This window comes from Panthera tigris, chromosome A1 (genome assembly GCF_018350195.1).
Source record: "Panthera tigris isolate Pti1 chromosome A1, P.tigris_Pti1_mat1.1, whole genome shotgun sequence".
Taxonomy (NCBI): domain Eukaryota; kingdom Metazoa; phylum Chordata; class Mammalia; order Carnivora; family Felidae; genus Panthera; species Panthera tigris.
Window position 1 is genome coordinate 114,580,645 of NC_056660.1, and position 20,558 is coordinate 114,601,202.

The 20,558-nt window shown below is 38.1% G+C and overlaps 2 protein-coding genes across 4 annotated transcripts in view; one reads left to right on the plus strand and one right to left on the minus strand.

The window, feature by feature from the left end:
- CTNNA1 (catenin alpha 1) overlaps nucleotides 1-20,558 on the plus strand; it is a 176,781-nt gene that overhangs the window by 112,269 nt on the left and 43,954 nt on the right. For all 3 annotated transcript variants that reach the window (XM_042984815.1, XM_042984820.1, XM_042984805.1), the window contains exons 8-9: nucleotides 18,073-18,153; nucleotides 19,498-19,650. In XM_042984815.1, coding sequence (XP_042840749.1) covers nucleotides 18,073-18,153; nucleotides 19,498-19,650 — 234 coding nt within the window. The remainder of the gene's footprint in view (nucleotides 1-18,072; nucleotides 18,154-19,497; nucleotides 19,651-20,558) is intronic.
- Nucleotides 76-7,681, minus strand: LRRTM2 (leucine rich repeat transmembrane neuronal 2). The gene is made up of 2 exons (XM_007077947.3): nucleotides 6,206-7,681; nucleotides 76-5,859 (listed from the first exon to the last, which is right to left on the minus strand). Exons 1-2 carry the CDS (start codon nucleotides 6,207-6,209, stop codon nucleotides 4,313-4,315), a joined length of 1,551 nt encoding a protein of 516 aa, XP_007078009.1. The 5' UTR covers nucleotides 6,210-7,681; the 3' UTR covers nucleotides 76-4,312.

Sequence of the window (20,558 nt, forward strand, 5' to 3'; positions counted from 1 at the left end):
CCACCTGCCCACACCCCACACCCGTTACTTTCTTCTTAGCTTAGTTTAACCTGTCTCTTAACGAAGACAGTCAATTAGCTGCCCTTTACTCAACTGGCACATTTGGCATTGTAGAGAACATGGTACAAAACAGATGTTCATTTAAGGTTTCTGTGTCTGTCACAAATGGCTTTTTCAAGTTTCACGTGTCAAAATTACTTGCCTACCAAGGGAAAGCTTAAAAAAAAGACATTCACTTTGTACAGTATACACAATTTTAATAACAAAACTTTCCTGTACACTGCACTTTGTTACCACCCCCACCCCAGCCCCCAATATAATAGTATTTTCTTCCCAACCCAGTTGCCCACCTCCCAGCCAAAAAAAAAACAAAAAACAAAAAAAACAAACAAACCAAAAAAGGCTCTTAAGGTAATTGAACACAATGTGTTTGGACTTTTAGTGTCCAGTCTCAGTGTTGATAAGAAGGTTCATCAAACATTCCATATATCAGACTTGTTTTTAGTTTATCAAGGAAGAAGAATAGGTTAGTTGAAGGAGTAGCAGATGTTTCTAAATGTTTGTAATAGCTGGATGAAAGCTTAACAGCCATTTTCTATTTGTTTTTGGCCATATTCAAGCACTATGAGTTTGCCCTAGGTTAAGAACAGAAATATTTAATTATCTATGAATGACTTTATCATCCTTAGTTTTTTTCTAGTTGAAGCTCTTTAGCCAATAAGATCGGAAAATCATGGCCTAAAACAGACTTTTGAGACAGGTCTGTCACTGTATATCTCTGTTAGGAGCTAAGCTTCTAAAAATATTCTTTTAAAATTTCATATAGATATCCACATTTTAGGGAGAGAATGGGGCATTATACAGCCTTTTATTCCCTGATAACCTGTGTAGGAAGTATGCATTAAGAAAATGATATGCCTGTTTTGAATTTTAGGTTTTGGACCTAGCGATACAGAGGGCTCATTTTTATTGGAAAGATGGAGTCTAGCTCTTGGTGACTAGCATTAGAATAAGCAGATGGATTTTAATAATTAGTGGAGTTGGAAAGTTCAATCAATTCCATTCATTGAATCGGTATAGAAATTAACTTAGGCACATTAAGAAATTACATGTGTTAGTGCAGATTTTTGGCTTAAAAAATTAGTATCTTTGCTATTTGATGTTGGCAGTGGGTATTCTCTGAGTTGTGTGTGGATTTGCAAATTTATCGGCCCACTCTCATTTCAGAAGAGTGATTGAAATCGCTGGCAAGCTACAGAAATGAATATAAACGATTCCAAACAAGCTCTGGGTTACTAGGTGGGTACAGTATCATAGCCTTCTTAGCTTTTCTTTGTCCAGAGAGATTTAATTATTTTTCTGGTTCTTGATTAAATGATCATTTTCCTCTAACCTTGAAAGTGAAAAAAGGCCGGGGTTGGTGGGGGAGGAGGAGGTGCTGAAGAAGATAAGACTACACTGAAAAACAAAAGCCCTAACATTGTATTACCAGGATCTGCAGTGTAGCTGTGATGCTCTTCTGCCCTAGCCAGTTGGTAAAGAGAGCACAGATGACTAACAGTCTCATCTTCAAACCTGTGCTGATACTGAAACACAAATAGGCCAAAATTAAATGGAATCCTGCCTTCTACAGGCAATTGAAAAGGGAAGTTTGCACTTTAAATGGAAAAAGGAAAATGCTATCTGGCACTGTTACTTTTCTCTGAGAGCATTACCAAAAAAATGGAGGGCAAAAAATTTTACAGTTTTCAACTGGAAAATATTCCTTTGTGGCTTTGCTATGCTGTTCGCCAGAGTTAATGAATGGCTTGCTTTTCCAATTTACTTTTCTATATACATTAAGGATTTTGTCAATTGGTGGTCCATTTTACTAAGTATAATCTTTAAGATTACTGTGGGAATTCTCAGCCAGTATTTCTCATTCTTCATAATTTCAATTAATATTGGTTGTGGATGCAATGATGGAAAATACTCCATTGCTATCCTTCAGGGCTGGTGGAGTCTGTGTTCCGGGCCCAGTTGTATTGTGACAAAGCTGTGCCGAGACAAATGGCCATGGTTACCCTGATAAATGGGTTGGTAAATTTTAGCTCGTGGAGCTCTCATTTGTAATGGGGCTTCTGATCCAGCCCCTCCATGGGGAAGTAGTGAGTTGTGCTCTATGTTGTAAAATCAGCTTCTGTGTCTGCCCAGGCAGGCCCAGGCTGGTTTAACAAGAAATGAAATGCTCACCGCTCAAGATCAGCTGAACACAGCTGGGCTGAGACTTTGCCAAACTAATCTATCCACCTTAAAAAATAGAGCACATTTTTACCTTAATAATTTGTGATCTCATCTGCTTTTTTACAAGACATGTTTTCTTTGAAATGTATTAAAGAAGACCCCTTTCTCTTAGTATTAAAGAAGAAAAAAATTATAATTAAATCTTGTGGGTTAAACTGTAGTCTTAGCATGTTTTCATTTCAATCATGAGAGGAAAATATGCTCTGAATGATGGATATCATGTTAATGGTCATCTTAAGGAAAAGATAACCTGTTGTTTTTTTTTTAATGGTTGTGGTTTTCTCTAAGGATACATGCCTTTTTTCACATACATTAAATGTCAGTTGTAGAAATGCTCATTTTTTCAAAATTAAGTCAGTGGTCTAATTTAATGGGTTTTGCTACTGCATACATGGAGCCTCGTTTATGGAAAAATTATGTATGGATTGGTGACTTTCATCTAAATCCCAAATATGTCATAGTTTCTTTGTAGAAATCATAATCAAAGAAACAAAATACTTACGGCAGTTTTCTGCATGAAAAGTGTGGCATCGTTATCATTTGTTAATTATGGAATGTATCTATTAACACTTTCTTTTTCAGCTGCAGGACCCAGGGCCTTGCCCTGTTTGATGCAGATTGTGTAGTTAACCTTTGCCTCTCTCTTGGTTGCCTTTTTAACTTAAGCTAAACTGTTTCTGTGGGTCACATTTCAAAATGCTGCCTTTCTGTTTCATCCCTTCACATCCTTGCCACCTTCAGGTTACCACTGTGTGGCTGCACGGGCATGTAGGGTATTCTCCCACGAGAAAGCTTGCCTCAGTAATGTTATTCCCTTCACTTAGAAGGAACTGCTCTTACAGTATGGATATGTATCTTTATTAAACAGTCAAATTTTAGCATATCATATTTAGAAAGTGATTTTTTTCTTGGTTCCATTGTACTGTATTCTAGTATATTCTGTTGCTAGCCGATTATTTTTAATTTGGCTTTTTGAGGTTTGAAGATTAGGAAAAGGCAGAAGAAAGAGGTTTAAACCCCTTTGTCAAGGCATCTTTGATCGTAGAGGGAGGGAGAGAATTGGTGTGTGTGCTTTCATACTACAGGGAACAGGTCACAGGATTGTTAAATGGACTCAGTTTATCTCTTTTCTCTCCGAAATAATTTCTAAATCTTTTTTCACATATAAATGTAAATATAGGATTTAGTAAACTAATTAGTAAAATGATGATTTTTAGATTAGTTTAAAAATTGTCTAAGTGCCACAAAAATCAACATTTCCATTATAAGTCAAATTAGAGTTGTATAATGTGAAGTCAGTGTGATTATTTACTATTGATTTCATTGTAATGAGACCTTTTCACAATCACTTGGATTCATTGTTTAAATATATTAAAGAGAGTCACTCAGCTTATTAGAATTACATAAAGGGTTCTGATTTCATAATGTGGACTTTGATAGTATCTACTAACCCAGGCAAAAACTCTGGAAGAAGAGTGTTTAATATTTACCAGTCTTCAGCATACATGAAATTCTACTTCCCACACTGGCAATAAATTGTAGATTTGAGTAAATACCAAATTGTCATAGACGAAAACTTTGCTAAGCCTCCTTTTAAGCAGCAAGCCAGTTGTGGTTCTTGGGATGGAGAGCAGTGATCTAACAAGTATTGATCCATATCTTTTTCTGCTCAGTAGCTTCTTTCCAAACTGTTTTCAGTAGAAAAAAATAGCATATGGAGACCTTAGTGTAAATGTTTACACATGATAGTATATAATAATTACATACATGAAATGTCTTATTTTGAAATAAGCATTTTTAGACTTTGCAACAAGAGTGCAAATTAATATGAGCTTTGCTTCATATAACACTTAAAATATGGGTTCATTAAAAAAAATTAAAAATACTTCAACACTTCAAAAACTTAAGTCTCCACTTGGTTTGGAAAATTAGGCTTAATGTCACCATTGGTAAAAATTAGGTATGTATTTATCCCCTACTATGTAAAATAGGTTACTTATCTGATGTAATTTTTGATGACGGGTAGATATTATACTTCACATTCTTTGTATGGCAGCTGCTGACACTTGCACTGTCCATAACCATTAATGATGATGAAGGGTCCTTCATGGGTGGGTTCATATTCATTATACGGTCCTTGGTCTGACATGTTTGACATATGGAGTCGTGTTTGGGATCGGAGCTGCCTGTGGTTCTGAATCATTGAGCACTGCCTAATTCTTCTTAAAGTGGGAGGGCAGCACTTCCTGGAGATGAACACTATAAAAATAATAAAAAAGAAAGAAAACAATAAAGCCATTGTTCCTGTAATTACCCGCTGAGTGAAGATGGCATTGTCTGGTTCGGGAAAGTGTTCCTCAGTAGTAACTGCTATGCCTGCAGTAGTTGGGATTTCTTTGTCTCCCACATGGTAACTTGATGAGCTTATTCTTTTTGTATATTCAGTGGTTGGATCCCTATAAGTTGTAGCCATGGCAGTGACAGTGGTTGATAAATTCCAGCAGAGCTGAAATCCATGGACTGCATCTAGTATATCCTCTCCTTGGGTGTGGTCAGGACTGTGGCATAGGATGGAATGTTCCCACCGACCTTGGAAACTGCCCAGCCAGGAGGCCAAAGCACATATTCGAGGGCTGCATTCCCACAGATTGCCAGAGAGGCCAACAGTTGTGAGGGATCTCAGGGAGTTTAAGATCTTGGAATCAAGGCTATTTAACTTGTTGTTATCCATGAGGAGAATTTTAAGATTAGGCATCGTGTCAAACACTGTCAGGTCGATGGCTTTGATTTCATTTCCAGTCAGGTCTAGCTTTTCTAAAGTGCCCCAGGTCCACTCCATCCCACATGTCAAGTTGCTAATTTTGTTCCATTGTAAGAAGAGTGTGTGCAGACTGCTTAGCCGTAGGAAATGAGCAAAATTAATCTTCGTCAGCTGGTTGTGCTCTAGGTGAAGCTCTCTCAGTTTGATTAATCCTGCAAATCCATTGCGAGCCAAACTTCGCAAACGGTTTGTGCTCAAATCCAGAAACTCCAGACTACGACAGTCCCAGAATAGGCGTACTGGGATAGTCCGCAGGGAGTTGGACCGTAAATGCAAGGTCTGCAGTTTCCGAAGGCCATAGAAGAGCTCTGGGTGCAGAGATGACAGCTGATTAAAAGACAGGTCCAAATTTTGCAGGTTAATCAGTTGAGTAAAAGTTGTGTTTGGTAAATAAAATATTTTGTTGGAACTTAAGATTAATTCCTTAAGTTTATATAGTCCTTGAAAAGCATCTTCTTTTACTGTTGAAATTTGATTGTGGTCTAAGTGGAGCCAGGTAAGTTGACTGAAGCTGGCAAATTGATCCCTTTCGAGCTCTGTGATGTGATTGTGCCTCAGGGACAGGCCCAGAGAGCCCTTGTCTGTGGCGTTTGGCACTGAGCGGAAGCCCTGAGAGTCGCAGTAGAAGAGCAGCTTCTCGCAGCGGCATTTGGGTGGACACGCCATACCCAGGGCAGGCAGCATTTTTAAAACCATACTCATTGCATATATTGCTGCCAGCATAGGGGCCCCTAATGGCCACTTGAAATGTAAGCCTGCAGAATATAATTTAAGGAAAACAAGAAGATAGGATATTTTTCAGCAGAATGTATGAGCTCTTAAAAAAAACAACATAACATTATGGCGAAAGATATCACTGCATATAACTTATTTTTCATTTGCTGCAGAAAAACTAACCTTGTTAGTATGACTAGAACACAACTTAAACCATTAAGAAAAAAGATAAAGAATATTCTGTCATTAGCAGTATAGGCTTTTACCTAAACCTCAAAACCCAGAAATTTGACAGTGATCTCCCTCATAAAATGTGAATTTGGTGGCTTATTTTAAAAAGCATGATACCTTGCTGACTGTATAAGACACATAAATGCATGGACTTACCCATTCTTCTGAGCACATTGGAGGCTGCATTCAGTCGCGGTTGTTAGACTCAACGCAGTGAGTCTGTAAAAGGCTCTAACATGCAGGAGCCTTTGACCAGTTTCCTGTTTTCTGTGTCCCAGGCTTTCTGAGTAAAATCATCCAGCAGGGTGAGTTATTTTTTCCTTAGGATATTCCTCTCGAAAGCATTGGTTTCATTTTCTCTGTCTTCTCTGATTCCTCAATCAGTTTTGAATGTAAGTTACTAAATTTCGTCCTTTAACTGCTCAGCTGGTTAATCAAAGCTTCAGTCTCTCCTTTCCGCAGCCGTTAGTTCTCTCGGTCTTAACTTGTTGATGGCAGATGGGCGGCTTGTTGCAGAGAAGAGCTCCTGGAGCAGCATGAGTGCATTTACTGAAAAGCTTTTCCGAGAAACGGCACAAGAATGGAATTGCTTATGTGCTGCGACCACACAGAACTGTATATAGGCTGACGTCACCGGGTGACGTGTCTTTTGTTTGGGTTTTCCAGAAGCTTTACTGTTATAAAGCACTGTGCTTTTTAACAGTATCAGGGTCGTTGTAAGACCCCTTGATTATAATAAAGCGAGAAAGAGAGCTCCTGACTTAAAAACATGGTATTCCTGCAGTGTATGAAGCAGCAGTGAGGTTGTAATAAAGGCTGCATTCAGGAAGACCCATCTGAACAGTGAGTTGGGATAGCAGAGTGATGATTTTTAATGCTTGGAAGAACCAGTGTTAGACTGCCGATTCTGCAGAGAAGAGATCATCTAAATGGGCAGGAGCCTGCACGATTTATGAAGTGCAGATTTAACGCCAGCCTATGCAAGGTAGTGCCTGCTGCTCTGGTAGTTTGGAAAGCTACTCAGTCACCTTGTTGTCATGCTTGGTTAAAATGGAAGTATGACTGTGATTTGCTTTACGTGTGTTGGAAAACTACCCAGGTGGGCTTGGCTTCTTTGTCATTAAGAGCTTAACATCATAAACTAAGAATAAAGGGGGAAGGGAAGAGAAAAAGCTTATAAAACTAAGTATTTGGTTAGTTTGCTGGTTGAGAATTTAAGGGGAACTTGAATTAAAAAGATGGTCCTTCTCTGTCTCGTGTTACAACGTTTTAATCACAGTGCTGATTGAAAAATAATGCTGATTTGATCCTTACATGTCTTACTAGGAGAAAAGGTTAGGGTGATACTGTCATTTAATACTGTGTGCCCTAAACATTAACAATGGAACAGAAGTGATTTAGGACAAGTGATAGAGCCTGGTTGGATTCTGGTACAATCCAATCTCAGAATCTCACCTACTCCTTCACCTGAAAGCCTCAGCTAATGCTGAGCATGATTGGGGCATTGTGGCACCCAGATAACAGAGCATTTGCATACTTAAGAGCTTCTGCTGGCACACCTAAGAACTGACTTTGAGTTGCACACTAACTGTTGGAATCTCTGGTGAATACAGAAGGTCACTCATACTTTGGACTAGGATTTTTGCTTTGGCTGTTATTACTTGACCTGATGGTGTCTTCTCCCCGTTGAATAGTGTCATCACTGTTCAGAACTTGGTTTTGAAAATTAAAGAACCATGATTAGTATAAATGTGAAGGATTTTTCTAGCATTAGTGAGAGTCCTATATTCAGGCCTGACAAACGTAATGCCTTTTACACATCGGACCTTATTAATTTGGCCTTCCATGGCAATTTCTGTCATAACCATTGGTGCTTAACCTTCGTGGGTCTTGTCTTAGAACTGGAGGCAAAAATCTCAAAACTACCCTTGGTGTCTGTGAAACCAGAACATCACTGACCTGTGGGCTTCCAGGGGCTTCATCCCATTGGGCAAGAAGTCATTGTCTTAAGAGGCATAGTTTCTATGTAGAAGGGTGCTACTGGAGTGAGGATTGGAAGAATCCAAGGTCCTTTATTCTGAGTGCTGTGTAAAGGTGCTGTGAAAACAGCAGCACATGCTGGTGGATAGTCTGAATTCTCCTAGAAGCAGACCCCAAGAAGGATTAGAATTATTAGAGTTTTGGGATGCCTGGGTGGCTCAGTTGGTTGAGCCTCCGACTCTTGGTTTCAGCTCAGGTCATGATTTCATGGTTCATGGGTTCAAGTTTTGTGTTGGGCTTTGCGCTGACAGTGTGGAGTCTGTTTAGGATTCTCTTTCTACCCCCCACGCTCTCTCTCTCAAAAACAAAAAAACTCTTAAAACCTTAATATTTCTCCGTCTCCATCTCCTTTTTTTTTTTTTTTAATTTGTAACGTTCCTGGGAAGTACAAAAGGAAAGAGAAGACCATATGAATACTCTGAAGGCCAGTGGCGTCTTCAGACCACAGGGCAAGTCTGACACCTCTGAAAGGAGAGAGGAAGGAAAGATTTGACAGATAGTCTTAGACTGCAGTGCATCCCTAGGCCAGAGAGAAGCTTCCAAGCCAAAGTTGCCCATGAATGGAACCCCACATTCCTTGGAACAGGCCTGCACTAGTACTCCCACCTTTTTCCTACATGCTGGTTAAGGAATGAAGGGAGGGAGAGGTCCTCAAGGATGCCACTTGCCACATTGACCATCTTTTCCATAGTCTTGTCTGTCTATAGGCTACTAATTCTTTACCTGGTTCTGTAGACTGATTTGCAGAATTCTGTTGCTTGTGCATTTTTCTGTGAATAAGATTTAACCAGACTCTTAAAGGGTCTGTGATCCTAGGTTACAGAATTTCTGTTCCATAGGAACTTTGTTCCAAAACACCTAAGGAGGGGAGTCTGATAAGAGTAGTCTCTTAATTTCTTTTTAAAGGAAAACAAGCCCTTGAATATTATAAATGCCTTACTGAAGTCAGCTACTCTCTGATGGAAAACAAAAACAAAAACCTTTGCCAGGCCGGAGGAACTGGATTAAATTCTTCCGTGGAGCAACCACAATTGGGATTGAGTTGCATATGATAATTTAGAAGGAAAAGCATGTCCTTCCCCTTAGACTCTTGGTTCCTTTCTCCTCTCTAGTCTGCTTGCCTACCTCTTATATGTTAACAAATGGAAAATGCTTAAATTACATTATCCCAGCACTATTATACCAGATTTGTGGGCAAGGAAAATTGCTCAGAGAAGGACCTGTGCAATCAAGAGTAATTATTTTTTGGGGCGCCTGGGTGGCGCAGTCGGTTAAGCGTCCGACTTCAGCCAGGTCACGATCTCGCGGTCCGTGAGTTCGAGCCCCGCGTCAGGCTCTGGGCTGATGGCTCGGAGCCTGGAGCCTGTTTCCGATTCTGTGTCTCCCTCTCTCTCTCTGCCCCTCCCCCGTTCATGCTCTGTCTCTCTCTGTCCCAAAAATAAATTAAAAACGTTGAAAAAAAAAAATTAAAAAAAAAAAAAAAGAGTAATTATTTTTTGATGCATCTGGAGAAGTGCGCAGTATTGCACCGCAGAAGTAAGCAGTAATACAGTATCACAGGACCCAGAGAATTTGTTCTGGGTTACAGGTCATCTTGCTCACTTGCCTTCTCTTTGGATTCAGAAGGTTCAGTCTTTGGAACCAAAGAAGATAGTGTGTTTGTCTTAAAAGTTGGTGGAGTACATAGTTCCCATTGGTGGAATTTTGTATCATTTTTTAAAATCTTTATCTTTCTTTAGCTAAAAGGACTAAACAGAGACCCATGTTCTTTCTGAATTAAACGTTGTTTGTTTGTTTTTGGTTTCATTTTAGAACAGTTTTACTCTCTACACATATGCCTTTGACTTAATTAAAGTGGCAGTACAACCTCTGCAAAGTACTAACCATAGCTGTTTAAATTTTCACTGCTTTAGTTATTGTTCATGACAAGGCAAAGGAGAAGTAAAATCTAACTTGTCTCTTCTCTTTGTGAATGGTTTTAAGCAAATTGAGTGAGTCAAGTGGTAGGGCTTAGGTGCTGTAGTTACATGCATGAAAGCTACTCTACATGAAAGTTTGTTTTTAATATGAATTACTGATTAGATAGAATTATTTCTCAGCTTGGAGAGGCAGATGTACAGATATATACATGGAGTTTTCTGTTCTTTTGTAGGAGAGTGGAAGCTTAATTTTGCATTATGCTAAAAAGTGAAATGTTTTTTAAATCATGCCCAAATCCAAAAATTGTAATAACTCTAGCACACGTGGTGTTGCACAAAAGGTGCCCTGGAGAAGTAATGTTAAAATAAATCTTCTTGCTACCAGTCTTGATTGATAACTTGGAGAAACTCTTCATGTTTATCAAAAAGTAATAGTCATTTTTAGGGTGGAGGTCCTGGATTTTGTGGGTCTGAGTATGTCCCCTTGTAAGAACCTTTCAGGGTTCTTATTTGGCTGCCTCATATTTGGGCCTACCTTAGAGTAAGTCGGTTTTACTAGCCTTCTTTTGGAGGGAGGGAGGAAGGAAGATGAGAGAAGACTATGGTAAATCCTAGAGTTTTTCACTGCTTTCAAACCATGTATATTTGAAGGCAAATATGTGACTGTTGATTTGCTGTTTAAAAAAGAAAAGAAAAGAAAAAGAAAAATCATTGAGGTTGATGCTGAACATTAGCTTGTTATCTTCCCAAGAAACAAAGCATACCTGACAGAGGCAGATAGAGTTTGTAATGTAAGAATTGATGGCTTTACCAATCTATTGTATTGGATATTGTCTAAAGAGTAGTTGATAGTCACAGGTGGAGCCAGAGGATCTGAGAGCATTCAGAACACTAGGCTCCTACAGTGTTGGCGCTCACTAGACCACTGTTGCATGTAAATAAACATGTGGGTGGTTGGGCATCTTCCTTTAAAAAAAAAAAAAAAAGGCATTTTAAAAAATAAGTTGTCCACATAAGGCCTCCAGAATCCCCCCCCCCTTTTTTTTTACTAGATCTTTGTCCCTATCCCTGCCCTCCATTGATTTTGATTTTTAAAAGTCCTTTTGTTCTCTTAGTAAACATGATTGAGAAAGTAGTAAGAAGTAGTGGTGGCTTTGCTAGGGATGGTGAACTGTGTTCCTTTTGATGCTATAACTTAAAAAGTTCAGGATTTCTTCTAGCTTTGGAGGCATGTACTTTTTGGTAGTTGTTGCTGTTGGGGGTGGCAGGGCTAGGATCATGTGACAGCCTAATTTTGTTGTGCTAGAGTTATGTTCTGTGCCCAGGGCTAGGTAATTCAGCTATAGATCTTTGGGTGATACACCTATGTTGGACGTTAGGTGAGGGAAAATCTTCCGTAGAAGTTTGGGCACAGGTACATTTCAGCCATGAAGATCTTTTATTTTCTCTACCATAGACCTCAGACCAAATAGAGCTGATCTTAAAATCTTTTTTTCTAAAGTTTACTTATTCATTTTGTGTGTGTGTGTGTGTGTGTGTGTGTGTGTGTGAGAGAGAGAGAGAGAGAGAGAGAGAGGGAGAGGGAGAGGGAGAGGGAGAGGGAGGAAGGGGCAGAAAAAGAGGGAGAATCTTAGTCAGGCTCTGTGCTGTTTGCACAGAGTCCATGCGGGCCTAGAACTCACAAAACCATGAGATCATGACCGGAGCCAAAATCAAGAGTTGGATGCTTAACCAACTGAGCCACCCACGTGCCCCTTAAAGTCTTGGTTAATGCACAGACTGATTGAAATTTGTATTGCCAAACCCTTTTCTTATTCTTGTTCTACCAGTGGCTACCTCGTGTTCATGTTTCCCCCTCCCTCTGTACGTGGCAGGCTTCATTTTTAAATTCTGAAATATGGCTAAGTTTGGATTTGTTCTTCCTGCTTCTCCCTCTGCATTTACAAGTAGTTTTCTGTTTAGATATGTTTCTCATCCTACCCACATAGGTGGCCCACAGGTATACAAAAAGCCATTTGCATAGAGTAGAATTAAGAGTTAAGATATCCATTCATATTTTCTTGAAGAATCCCTTCCAATTTTAGAGGCTTTTTGACCCCATTGGGTAAATTTAAAGGGGTGAATTTGCATGTATATTGACTAGATGTTGGCAGTCTTCATTGCTGAACCTGGGAAATGTCATTCCCTTTAGAAGTCTGGAGTAGAAGGACAGCGACATGTGCTGAGACCAGCAAAAAATAAAAATAAAAAAAATAAAAAATTGAACATATGATGTCATCAATGCAAAGAAAATCAGTAACAAAAATTTGGTCCAAAGAGAACAAGATCATTTCTTATTCTGAAAGTCTTACAGTATGGCAACGTTATAGCTGCGGTTGAGATTAACCCATATTACTGAAATGGTTCTGCTAAGGCTTGACATCCTGTGGGAGTTGATTCTCTACTGCTGCTTCTTTGTATGTGTGTGTGAAAGAGAGAGAGACAGAGAGACAGAGAGGGAGAGTGTGAGATATGGGGTGTCTAATGGCTTCATAGTTTCCCCTTGTATGGCTCTTCTATAATATATGGACATGTAGTTTGTTTTGAGCCTTTTGGCTTTTGCAGACAGTGTAAAATGAATACCCTTTTAATATCTTTGCATCCTTAGGCAAGATTTTATATAAATTCTGAACCAAAAAATCACTAGGTTATAGAGTGTGTCTATTTAAAATTGATAGTAGTGCCTGGGTGGCTCAGTTGGTTGAGCGTCTGACTTCGGCTCAGGTCATGATCTCACAGTTAGTGGGTTCATGCCCCGCATCAGGCTCTGTGCTGACAGCTCAGAGCCTGGAGCCTGCTTCAGATTCTGTGTCTCCCTCTCTCCGTGCCCGTCCCTGCTCATGCTCTGTCTCTCTCTCTGTCAAAAATAAATAAACATTAAAAAAATTTTTTTAAATAAATAAACATTAAAAAAATTGTTTTTAATTTGATAGACATTACCACATTGCCTTCCGAAAAGTTTTAAACCATTTCATACTTCCCCCAGAAGTCTGTAAGTGTTCAGTAACCACCCCACCAACTCCTTCCCCACCCCCACAACATATTGTAAAATACCTGTGAATCTAATAGGTAAAAAAAGCTTTCTTTTCTTTGTTTCTCTTATGAGTAACATTGAGTACCATGTTGTATATAGGTGTATTGTCATTTTGTTCCTTCATGTGGACTGTGTATTTCATTTGCTCATTCCCACTTGAAATTGGTCATTTTCTTAAAGATTTGTAAACTGTTCTTTTATTAAAGAAATTATTTTTTTCCCAGATATTTTATAAGTATTTCTTCCACTTATTGCCTTTTAAAGGTCTTTGCTTTATATAGGTAATTTTATTTTTATGTATGTATGTATGTATGTATGTATGTATGTATGTATGTATGTTTTATTTATTTTTGAGACAGAGAGAGACAGAGCATGAACGGGGGAGGATCAGAGAGAGAGGGAGACACAGAATCTGAAGCAGGCTCCAAGCTCTGAGCTGTCAGCACAGAGCCCGATGCGGGGATCGAACTCACGGACTGTGAGATCATGACCTGAGCCCAAGTCGGACGCTTAACCGACTGATCCACCCAGGCGCCCCATAGGTAATTTTAATGAATGGCAAAACTGATGAGAATCTTCCTTATATTAAATAAAGCAAACATACCCTTGACATATTATGTTCAAGATCCAGTACCTGTTGGATGAGCATGAGATGTTGTAAAATTTTCAGTAAACAAAGATTCCCTGTTAACACATTATCTTAATTAAGTAGAGCAAAGAAGATCAGAGCCGTTTAGAAAGTTTTTTAATTGTTGTTAATCAACATAGAAATCAGAAGAGTTCCATGATTTATCAACAGTTCTTAGCCTGATATTCCCAGATAATGAGCATTTTAAAATCCTTCTGAAATATCCACACAGTTGGGTCATCTTATTCTTTTTTCTGGGTTATTAATAGTTTCAAAATTAAGGCCTTATTTTACGACTTTCATATACTTACTTTTTGTATCTGTTTACTTTAAATACTTGTTTGTACTTCTGTTAACTTTCTAACTTACAGCAGCTATTTAATGTGTAAGTATTAGCATCTGTTTTAAGAAAAAGATTAGAATATCTCAGCTACATGCATCAGTTTGTGCCGGGACTGTCTTCATATTGGCTCTCTAACTTTTCCCCATCCTGGATTTTGTCATATTTTTCTCCAGAAAGATAAAGGAATAGTTCACATTTGGTTCTGATCTCCCAGGATTTGGTGGAATGGTGCCATAGATTCATTCACTGGAAGCACTGTAAAAGTTTTCACTCTGTTTTTCCCTGGAAGTGCTGTTTATTTTGTACTGTTACTTTTTAGGTCGAGTAGGCTTTTGTAGGCTCACCTGGGAACATTTGTCACATTATTTCTAGGGATTAAAATGTACCTTGAGATGCCGCCAGCTGTGCCAGGGACACATTTCATGCCTTCCCGAATGGGAAGAGTTGGGCTAGAGCCCAACTAGAACTAGAGTTGAGAGGTTGTAGGGTATGGGTGAGTAATTGTCGACATATGCACCAGTCACAACAGTGCGACAGTGTCATCTTTGGCAAAGGTAGGAGTGGTTTGGGGGGAGTTGTAAATTTGTTATAGGAGAAAAGATTACTCTTTGTGAAGCAAGGGTCTGGTCTTTGGAAGAAAAAAAATGCTTGTTTTTTCACAGGTTACCACCAAAAATGGGGTAAAATCCTCCTGAAAAGTTCAGTTATTAATAATTAAAAAAAAAAATTCAGTGCCTGACTCAAATGTAATCTTGTGCATAACTTCCCCTTATTACTCTGACCCACTGTTAATTCATTTAGAAGTCCTATCAGGCCCAGCACAATACAGAGTATTGCTGAATTATATGTTGTTCTGAATTATTTTAGCTCAGATTGTAAACTCTCTGAAAGAAGGATTGTGGCTAGTCCTGCCTACTCCAGTGGATGCAAAGTAGGTGCTCTGTAAAAAGTGTGTCTAAATAAATAGAATTTATTATTTGGCCACGCAAAAGGCAGGTGGAGTGGCTTCTTTATGCTTCTGTTGAAGATGGATTTTGAAAGCCCTTTTGCTGTCCCAGCTAGAACTATGTTGCTAGAAGCCATCTAGCTAAGAAGTTTCCCTCCTCATTTCAGCTGCTATTAACTTGCTGAGGAGAACCTATATGTTGAAACCCCAAATATGCCTAATATTTTTTTCAGAAAGCCCTTTTGTCACTGGTTAGCAGGACAAATATGTCAAATATGAATGAACCTAGGTAGCCTCTCTGCTCAGATGGAATAGAGTCTCTCAATTAGGTAGGAGTTGAGAATCATTTACTTTAAAGGTTAAATGAGCACCTTTACTTTGACATAGCTAAAACTAGAATTAAAAGATCCTAAGACTTTTAATTTCAAAGAGAAGTAAAATCTTGTTTTACAAATAAGCAACATTTCCAGTTTCATCAAGCTCATTTTTAAGGTTGTAAGTGTGTAGATGCATGTGTACTTACCCCTATTTTAAATGATTGGAATTCTAAAGTTGCGCGCGCGTGCAAGTGTGTGTGTTAGAGGGGTTTTGATTTAAAAGGTGGTCTGTCTAGTATAAGCTAAAAGCTTCAGTAAATAACTGCTTCTGAACTGTCCCTTCCTGATCAATGAGGCATAAACTTTTATTTCCTACAGTAACAAGAAAGACAAATTGATTTTTAAGGTAGTTTGACAAGTACAGATTTAACAGATTCGTAGTCTGGGTTGCATCTTAAAGTAAATTTTGCTGTTGGCTGTAATTCCCCTCAAATCAAGTTTGAGGATTTGCTCTATGTAACTTGCAGAGTAAATCCTTCTGCACAAATTGAGGAAATTTCTGGGGATTCGAGGTTACAAGGGGTTGGAGTTTTCATGAGGTCATTTAGCCCATCCTTTGGGTTTTAGATAGCCAATGTTTTCTGGAATAAATGATCTACTAGAAACATCCTAAAATGTGGCTAGGAAAAACGACAAACATGACTTGGAGAAGTTTTCTTGAAGTGTGCACTTGTGTGTCTAAGGAATGTACTGAGACTTTCCTCATTAAGGCATTAGTTATGAGGTCAATTTGATTTTTAAAAAATTCAGTTTTAGTCACCTTTGCCTTAGAGCCTGCTCTTTTGATCTTTGAGATTGTAACTAACTATATTTGTCAAGTTATTTTCTGACTCAAGGCTGTGAGTAAATCACAGTTTATTCCTGCAGGTAGAAATTCTCATACTTCAATCAGTTTTGTTGAGATTCCGCCCCCCCTTTTTTTTACTTATTAATATTACTGAACTACTTAACTTTATTGGCAATACAGAACTATTGGGGGAAAAGATAATGGATATGACCCTAACCAGATTTGATAGTGAACGTACTAATTTAGCACTTGTATTTCAACTCTCTGTATTCCTAAAATCCCGTCTTGTCATCTTTTTGTCCTCTGCTAAATAGCCTATATTTCTTAACATTTCTTCTGTTTTCTCTTCTTATAACCAATGGAGATAGGGGCAGAGGGACAAGTGTCATTGTTCCCATTTAATAGATGTGGGATAAGAGAGAAAATGAGTTAGAAATGTACATAAAAGTCACTGAGAAAATATGAAACCACATCTCTCCATCCCAACTATTCACCTGCTGTGCTGGCTTGTGTACTGATGGCATATCTATACCAGAATGCCTTGAGGACACCCAAAAGTAGAACGTTGGGTTAGATTCCTTTGTCCATTTGTATCTATCTTGTGATTACTACATGTTTTATTTCACATTTGTTGGCTGGGTATTTAGTAAGGAAAAACTTTTAATATACTTTATAGTCTGACTCACCTGATGTCTTACCAAGATATTTCCAAGCACGTGGCTAGTCCTCCCTGGGGTAACTTAACTTTATTTCCTTTTCTTCCAGCTACTATCTATTTTGGTACTGCTTAAAATGTTCCCGGATGCAAATCTCAACCTCCTGAACCCTGGAGCAATGCCCATTTACATAACTGTCTCAGAGTGACTAATACATTCTTTCTGTGCAATACAATTGGATTAAGCTTAGCCTAGAACTTAAAAATACATGGCTGAAGAAATCTTACAAAGCATTCTTGTTCGAGCTACATAATATACATTATTTACTCTGACCCATCATGGTACATCTTAACTTTAAAATTCATTGTTTCACATTGTTTTGGTCCCAGGTGCCATTTTTCACATTTTAACATTGTTCAAATCTCAGAGTTCATCAAAATCAGGTGTAATCTCTTCTTGTTTGCAGTTCAAGGAGAGCTGGTTCTTTAATGAAATTGATGTATTCTGAACCTTGAATTAAAATATTAAGTTTAATTTTTCAAGCAGAAGCATTTAAGTGAAAGTCATATCTCCTGGATTATTTTATTTTGGTTAAAACTCCATCAATTCTCACCATCAGATAATGTGGAGCCTAAGAATTGTAAGGTTAGGTTTTTATGAACAAAGTCACATGGTTCTCCCCTGCCCTGCCCGCGTTTATTTCCCAACTTTGGGCTAAAAGAAATTGCCTTTTTATTTACTTTTTATTGTATTTCTAAAAAAAATTTTTTTAGTGTTTATTTTTGAGAGAGAGAGAGAGCATGAGTGGGAGAGGAGCAGAGAGAGAGGGAGACACAGAATCTGAAGCAGGCTCCAGGCTCCGAGCTATCAGCACAGAGCCCGACGTGGGGCTTGAACTCACGGACCACGAGATCATGACCCCAGCCGAAGTCAGATGCTCAACCGAAGAACCACCCAGGCGCCCCAAGAAATTGCCTTTAAAAAAAAAGTTGGTTTGGGGCACCTGGGTGCCTCAGTCGGTTGAGCGTCTGACTTCGGGTCAGGTCGTGATCTCATGGTTTGTGGGTTTGAGCCCCGCGTCGGGCTCTGTGCTGACAGCTCAGAGCCTGGAGCCTGCTTAGGATTCTGTGTCTCCCTCTCTCTCTCCCCCTCCCCTGCTCGCGCTCTCTGTCTCTCAAAAATAAATAAATGTTAAACAAAAAAATGTTGATTTGAGCAAGAATAGCTATCAGCTGTAATTTTCTCATTTTGCAGGCTGGACGTAAAGAAAGAAGTGATGCACTCAATTCTGCCATAGATAAAATGACCAAGAAGACTAGAGACTTGCGTAGACAGGTAAGCTGGGAAAAAATGTGTCAATTGCTTTCCTAAGTTCTCAGTTTTGTAGTTTTGGTTAAAATTCTAGGAAGTATTTGGCCCATATATTTTACTGGGGTAAAAGGATGGTTTGTCACAGGAAACTGCCTATCTCTATTTGGTAGCTAATAAGGTTCTAACTAGCTAATAAAATCTCTTGGGGACCTGGAATAATGGAGTCCCACTGGGATGGACTGAATCAGTTAGCTTTAGTGTGAAAAGGATGTACAGGTAAGAAAATGAATTTCAAACGACTTGGGGACCTGTGAAAATACCCTGAAGGATCTTGTGGTACTAGATTACATACAGGAGAGACAGAAATTGCTGTTATTTGACTTGCCCCGCTCTGATTACACACTTGAAGTTCCCTTAGATCCTTGGTGAAGATGTGCTTCCAGTATAAATAGGTGGTGATAAAGATGTTTGGGTTGCTCAATTTTCCAAGTTAGTAAATACAGAGGAAAGAATCTCTTCGTTTGTTAAATCAAATGTATTATGTATGTGATAAATGTATTATTTGTATGCATAATGTAGTGTGATAAAATTAGTAATTTTATTACTAATGTGATCAAATTAGTATTAAGACTTAAAAAGAAGTTGCAATGGGGTGCCTAGGTGGCTTAGTCGGTTAAGTGCTCGACTCTTGATCTCATCTCAGGTCTTGATCTCAGGGTCATGAATTCAACTCCCTCATTGGGATCCACGCTGGGCATGAAGCCTACTTTAAAAAAAAAAAAAGAAAAAAAATTTGTAGTAATAATAGTTTCCAGACTTAATAGACATTTTATTGTTCATGTCTGATAAAAAGCAAAGACGGAATGTGTCTTTATTTGTTTTTCTTCTAGTGAAGTCATATCTTAAACGGTTATAAAGAAAACCGTTAATAGGTTTAAGGTTCATAGTGTGCTAACCCTGTTCAGATAAGCCAGAAACTACTTAATCCTCTCTTTTCACTTTTAGTTAGGAATATAATTGCATATGTTCCAAGGCTATATGTATCAATTCAATCCAGAGCTGTTTTCTGTTCAGCTTTTTACTATTCCTTTAAGAAAAAAGTTTTAGTTTTGTAATTCTCCCCAAAAGGGGGATATTATCTTGAAACTTAAGATTTTGTTGTTAAAATGCTATAACTATAGTATAAGCATTATCTTTAGGATCATGTTTCCTCTGTCCCATATTATATAACTTCATGGCTTACGTGAGGGATCCTCATATAAGTGCAGCCAGGCTATCATGAGCTTCCACTAAGATTTAAAAGTACCAGAGAAAAAAGCAGTCTAGTTTCTTAGAAATAAAATCAAATTTTTACAATTTAATTATTAGCTACGCAAAGCCGTCATGGACCATGTTTCAGATTCATTCCTGGAAACCAACGTTCCACTTTTAGTATTGATTGAAGCTGCAAAGAATGGAAATGAGAAAGAAGTTAAGGAATATGCTCAAGTTTTCCGTGAACATGCCAACAAATTGATTGAGGTAAGTGTATTATCAGTTTCATTAACTGTGTAACTTGGTGAAGTGTAGTGATTTTTAATCACATTATTTACTCAGCTAAAAATTTTAGGAAGCTCATGTAATATACAATCTGTATAAAATGAAAGTCTTTTATTACTACTTAACATCCATCCCAAACTACCATTTTGGTCAGTTTACATTAATTCTGTACATTGTTAAATATAGATAGTCCCTATCCTAGAAACTTAACATCTCCACTTAATGTTAATGCAAATAAAGATAATTACCTACCTGAACTCAAAAGACCCTATAAGAAGGACGTCGTGTCTAGAAGTTGGAGAAATTTCATGGCTTACATCCTAGGCTGCATCCTGGCAAATTACCTAACCTTTTTCAGTTCCCATTTCTTTTCTGTAAGATGAGGTTACTATTGATAACTCTCTTGGGATTATTTTGAGGTCTAAATCTAATAGAGATGATGTATGTCAAGTGCTTAATTTTTTTCCTGAGACATGGACTCAGTCCATTCATCTTATTTTAAAATTGAAGAAACATGCTGTTAATTAGATATGGTTGAACAGTAAAAATCTTCATATAAGTGCTTGTTTTGTAAGGTGACAAGAAAAAAGAGAGGTGAATTGCTATTTAATTTCCAGGTAAGTTAGACTTGTTCCTGCCTTTTAATAAGTGAAAATATATTATTGTTCAACTTATTCATTATTACTTTATCTTTAAAAATTGACATATATAGTAAACACATACTGAAGTTATTTGATTTTGTAACCTTAACGTAAAATATCTAATATTTGGAAAAGATATTCCGTAGACCATTTGGTAATTTGGTTACTACGTAAGAACAGAAAATGGGCCTTTTATGTAAAATGTGTTTCTTGTGCATTTGGATTTATAGTGACATTAGGCCAGGTTAA